The sequence below is a fragment of the Anopheles aquasalis genome, chromosome 2, assembly GCF_943734665.1.
Source record: "Anopheles aquasalis chromosome 2, idAnoAquaMG_Q_19, whole genome shotgun sequence".
Taxonomy (NCBI): domain Eukaryota; kingdom Metazoa; phylum Arthropoda; class Insecta; order Diptera; family Culicidae; genus Anopheles; species Anopheles aquasalis.
This window is the reverse complement of record NC_064877.1, coordinates 50,827,501-50,832,690: the sequence shown is the minus strand read 5'-3', so window position 1 is coordinate 50,832,690 and position 5,190 is coordinate 50,827,501. Positions and strand designations below refer to the sequence as shown.

The window sequence follows — 5,190 nt, the reverse complement described above, 5'->3', positions numbered from 1 at the left end:
GACGGCAACGGGAACGACCAGATTGCACCTAATCGGAACAGCTCAAATCCGGAACGTCTGCGTCCGTGCAGTAAGTATCATCCTGAGACTCGGGAAAGCAAATGCAAGAGATAGAACCAAAAGTCGAAGACAAATCGAAAACCCTTTCGTGTATCGTCTTTTATCAACGAATGTTTAAATGGTTCATTTCTTTATTTTAGATAAAACAAGTGGCCCTGTTGTGCCTAGCAGTCTGTGAGTCAAAGTTACCAGCTATCGGTAGGTCGGGTTCCCATGTGGATCACTTGAATCGAAGATAAAAGAACCAGCGAAGCACGCTTTTTTACGCTGTGGATCGCTGTGAATGGGGATTTCTATCTTTTCTTGACAATTTTGATCCAGATAAAGGTGTAAACAGCAAATGCGAGTCGTTTCCTAACTCCCACAATAGACGGTACTAAAACCAGGCAAGATCAATGAAAACTTCAGTGAGCACTCTTGAAAATGCTTAATAAATCACTGAAACAGCAAAATCATGGAAAAATACGCCATCAGTAATCTAATAGGAGAAGGCTCGTTTGGGAGAGTTTATAAAGCGGTTGATAAATCGACGAAAGTTACGGTTGCTGTAAAAATTATTAATAAGGTTGGTTTTTTTTTAAAAATTATTTACAATTATAGAGGAGGTAGCGTCTTACGTCGAAAAATAATATGTTCTTCTATTTTTCAGCGCGGTCGATCCGGACGAGAGATCCGAGGATTACGGGGGGAATGTGAAATTCAAAGGAGTCTGTTGCACCCACACATCATTCGGATGCTCGATTCTTACGAAACGCCCAACGAAATAGTCGTGGTGACGGAATACGCAAAAATGGATCTGCACAGTTTACTTCGCGGCGGATCGCTAGGCGAGCAAAAAACGCAGAGGATCACTTTCGATCTAGTCTCGGCCATGTATTATCTACATTCGCATCGAATTTTGCATCGCGACTTGAAGCCCCAAAACATTCTTCTTGATCGCAATATGAGCGCAAAGCTGTGCGACTTTGGATTTGCGCGAAATATGACGATAGGGACTCACGTACTCACATCTATTAAAGGTACGCCTTTATACATGGCGCCGGAGTTACTAGAAGCAAAGCCATACGACCATCACGCAGACTTGTGGTCATTGGGATGCATCATATACGAAATGCTAGCGGGAGAGCCACCGTTTAGCTCGACTTCAATGATCCACCTTGTGAGGTTGATACGAACTCAGCATATCAAATGGCCGAGTTTTCTGACCAGTAACTGTGTTTCTTTCGTGCAAGGTTTACTGGAACGAGATCCCGCCCAACGTATGAGTTGGTCCGCTATTCTGATGCATGCGTTTGTGAAGGGACATATTTTTATAATTGGAGAACATACGCCCTTTAACACTCACCCTTTAACGGTGTCTCAAACTCAGATACCAAACGACGAGAACAAACATAATAGAGCAGCTTGTGAGGAGTTGTCGACATCACGAGATAGTATCAATGTAATTTTACAAAGCGACGTAGAATATCAAGAAACAGATTGCGAGGATTCGATCGCCAATAACCATGCTGAACAATCTTCCATCAATACTATTTCGCCAATCCATCATGAATCTTCTACAGGAGGGCATATCGTACGGAGTAGTGCTTTTCAAAGAAGAGCAGATGACCCGGACGATTCACTAGCCCCGGGATCAATCAACTCCAATTTGTTGGTGAATCGGTTTAATGATAACTTTCCTCTTACACCATTACTTCAACCTTCCCCGATAGATGGACTTCGAATGAAGGCTTGCTCTTTTATGAGTGCTGGCGGCAAGGACTATTTATTGCATATAGATCAGCAATCTCAAGAGCTCGAGCGACGGAAATTGAATCAAAGTATTGATAACTTTTCAATTCGCATTGAGTCAGAAAAACAATCTCGAGCTCAATCGCTTGCACAGAGTAAAGGTGCCATTACCGACCACGGTAAACTCGCAGACAAAAGCACGCCTTGCCTTCTTCCAGGATGGGATTCTTGTGACGATTCTCAGAACCCTCCTATCGAGAATGAAGAATGGCTAGTCTTTTTACAACGATCCATGCAAGAAATTCTGGATGGTGAACTGGATTCATTGCGGCAGCGCAACTTTGTTTGCATTATTGTGGCACCTTTACGAAACTGCAAGGCAAGTGCGAAAGTTATAGAACACGTAGCGCATTTACTCAGTCTTCCGCTAGCGATCGACATACCACCAACATTACAACGCGATATAACGCATGTTTACGGTGAGCTAAAGTTGGTCCCTAATTTAGTGTATGCTTCAAAATTGCTCTGTAATAGAACTAAAACCAGTTCCGACATTATCATCGGAAGCCAGCATTCAATGCATCAGTCAACTAACTCTTTTCGTCAACTTGAGGCGTTGGACAATGATGAGGTTAAAACCCTAACGGCTGTATATGATTTGATAAGTTATCTCACGCACATTGACGACGTATTTTTGAATCAATTTTGCGATGCAATTGAAATCCTTGGGGCTAAGGAACTGTTCATCAGTTTCTTCACGATTGTTCACAAAAATAACCATTACACTCGCCTTGTTTGCTCTATACTTGCTTTACTTAACTGTGCCTTGCGTGAACTTCCCGAGAATGCCGAGATTATTGAACAAATTATATTTGATGAAAATGTCAATATAATAGGTTTATTGCAGTATAACGACTCGGTTCTAAGGTTGGTTACGGGCATTATTTTAGAAAATGGTGTGTTTTCAATTTTCTTTCCATTATATTTTCAGACTTCGAACGTGTATGATGCTTCGTGTGCTTGCCAGGTTCAGTTGCCTAGCACTGCAGACTAATGGATGGACTAATGCTCTCAAAGAAAGCCTTGAGACATTATGTGCAGATGACAATATAGCAGTAAAAATGGTAACTTAAAAAAAAAAAAAGTCCGGAAGAAAGAGCAAAATCAAAATAACCATCTCCATCTGTTTTTTCAGGAAGCAACATTAGCTATCGAAGAATTCAAATACCTTTCGTTAGCAGTTCCAGAGACTCTGTAAAACTGGGCAATTCTTTGCCAAACGGTGTGATGCGTTGAAATTGCAACATGTTTTTAGCAATTAACTGTATTATTCGTGCGTAATCGCACTTCGCATGTTTTTTAAGAGTTTTATTTGTTTGCAAGGACAGTTGACTACTAGCTACCAGGGTCTTAACCAGCAGGGTATTATTCTACTCATCACAAAAAAAAGTTGATGTAAGTGTCCTTTAGCAACGAAAGGTGGTAAATAATTTACACTCATCAGCTTCATTCATATTTACAATATGTATCTATAGTATCTATAGATCATTGCAACGTTCTTGAGAGTAATGTTAAATCCATGGAATCTCAAATGCATGCTCCAGTTTACGGCTTATTCAGAACATATTTTAAGAAAAACATATTTTATTAGTTTATATTTATCAGCTAGTTAAAATGAAAATATAAAGTGAAATGTAATTTTTGATGTTTTGGAATTGTTTGGTGTTTTGATACTCAAAATATAAACCCGTAAAGACTTTATGGTAAATATTTTATAAAAATCAATGTTTTAATAAATATAAAAGCTTTGTCAAATTATTTGATTTTTTTACTAGTACAACAACCTTTTTCATCATGGAAGTGGCGCAAGAGTGCAACCTTTTTTACGCAGTAGAGGATTCAAGTTTTTCGGAACTCTCTGTAGTAAAAAACTAATTTTACTAGTTTTGGACCAATCAGAAATTAAACCATGTACATATAATTAACTAACTAACATATATTTCTAAAAATGCTGGCTTCTAAAAATCCGGAATTCCGACATTATTACGGAATTGCACAAGACATACCAGTCCATATGCCTAATTCTATGGACAAACAATTTTAACCATTAAATTCACGACGAAGGACATTTCAATTTAGCGCATCTGCTTGTGAGAAAGTTTGAGATCGTATTAACAAACAAGTACAACCCTGCAACAAATCTTAATTGCCATAACACGTGCAAAGAAGCCATACCAATCAACGTTAACCAAGTTTAAATGATGCATTTTGATGGACAAAAAGGGGACAAAAATGATTCTGACTCTGATTGATCTTGCCACTCGCTGGATAAATCATGTTTCTACATCCAATTGCATTTTTGAATAAGTTAATGATTTGGCAATGGCTTGTATTTGAGAAAACAAATGTGTGTTTTTTAATCCTCGAGAGCAATATAAAAAAGATACAAGGTGTCATATGGGGTAACACAAAAGACAAAAAAATAATAAAAAATTATATTAGATATGCTGTGCTTTTTTACGACCAATGTTTGACCTTTATGCCCTGTTTCATCCATTGTAATAGTAACACACGCTTAGATAATGCGTATATTCTCTATGAATTTTGGCATCAATATATTTCCAGTTATGGGTAACTTCATTCGTGGGTGTCACAACATTTTATATGTGCTGAAACTTATATTAGAATGTTTCAGTATTTTTATGTTAAAACCCGGTTCTTCGCGGTGGATCGATAATGTTGTATTCGATGCATTCGAAGATTTTTTTGCCAAAAAATATCTGCTGTTTTCAAACTCCTAACTATTTAATTTGTATGCAAAAGATACCATCTTTCATATGGTGTCTTTTTAAAGACACAATGTTTTAGAATTTTGAAAGTTGGATTCAGAAATCACTAAAGTGCGCAATGTTGGCTCCCTCTACTCTCCTCTATTTCCCGGTAATGATGAAGGTAGCTTAGATTTGTTGATCTCCTCTTTTTCTGTAGGCTTTGCTCTCAAGAAGCGCTGCTCGGTTAAATCTCGTTCTTGGCTATCGCCTCTCTTTTTTCCCTTATCCCATGATTCGAGTCCCTTCTCCTCTCAATGTCACGTTTTTACTAATTCAATACGATTCAATTCAACGTTGTTATACTCTTTCTCTTGGGTGAACTCAAGAGATAACTCCACAAACATCTCTCACAACATCATCATCATCATCATCATCATCGTCTTCTCACAAAAGCCGTATGCGCAAAGCTGTCACCTAGTGTTCTACATTTGTGGTCCTAAATATAGGTCATCGAGGGGAGCGAATCTCAGAGTTCAATGACCTTACATGTCGCCTTGATCGTCGTCTCCATCGTGGGCTCAGCCGCAGCAGCTGCTGCTGATGCTGATATCGCGCATGTAGACATATA

General features: G+C 38.7%; 1 protein-coding gene across 3 annotated transcripts; it reads left to right on the top strand.

Annotated features, from left to right (window-relative positions):
* On the top strand, positions 1–3,489 carry LOC126570130 (serine/threonine-protein kinase fused). 3 transcript variants are annotated; one of them, XR_007607824.1, is made up of 6 exons: positions 1–70; positions 201–625; positions 710–2,718; positions 2,783–2,915; positions 2,987–3,246; positions 3,327–3,489. XR_007607824.1 is itself a non-coding variant. In XM_050227665.1 (6 exons), exons 3-6 carry the CDS (start codon positions 515–517, stop codon positions 3,047–3,049), a joined length of 2,316 nt encoding a protein of 771 aa, XP_050083622.1. In that variant the 5' UTR covers positions 1–70; positions 201–258; positions 382–514; the 3' UTR covers positions 3,050–3,489. The 3 variants fall into 3 exon arrangements, 2 of the variants coding, with proteins under 2 accessions (XP_050083622.1, XP_050083621.1); XM_050227665.1 differs by having other exon boundaries at positions 201–258; positions 382–625; positions 2,987–3,489; XM_050227664.1 differs by having other exon boundaries at positions 2,987–3,489.
* Positions 3,490–5,190: the final 1,701 nt, after the last annotated feature.

What these genes read in the sequence shown, in the direction of transcription:
- LOC126570130 (XM_050227665.1), top strand. Translation starts at nt 515, where the DNA reads ATGGAAAAATACGCCATCAGTAATCTAATAGGAGAAGGCTCGTTTGGG. An exon ending in TATAACGACTCGGTTCTAAG is followed by an intron (nt 2,719 to 2,782) that starts GTTGGTTACGGG and finishes TTATATTTTCAG; the next exon opens with ACTTCGAACGTGTATGATGC. An exon ending in ACAATATAGCAGTAAAAATG is followed by an intron (nt 2,916 to 2,986) that starts GTAACTTAAAAA and finishes CTGTTTTTTCAG; the next exon opens with GAAGCAACATTAGCTATCGA.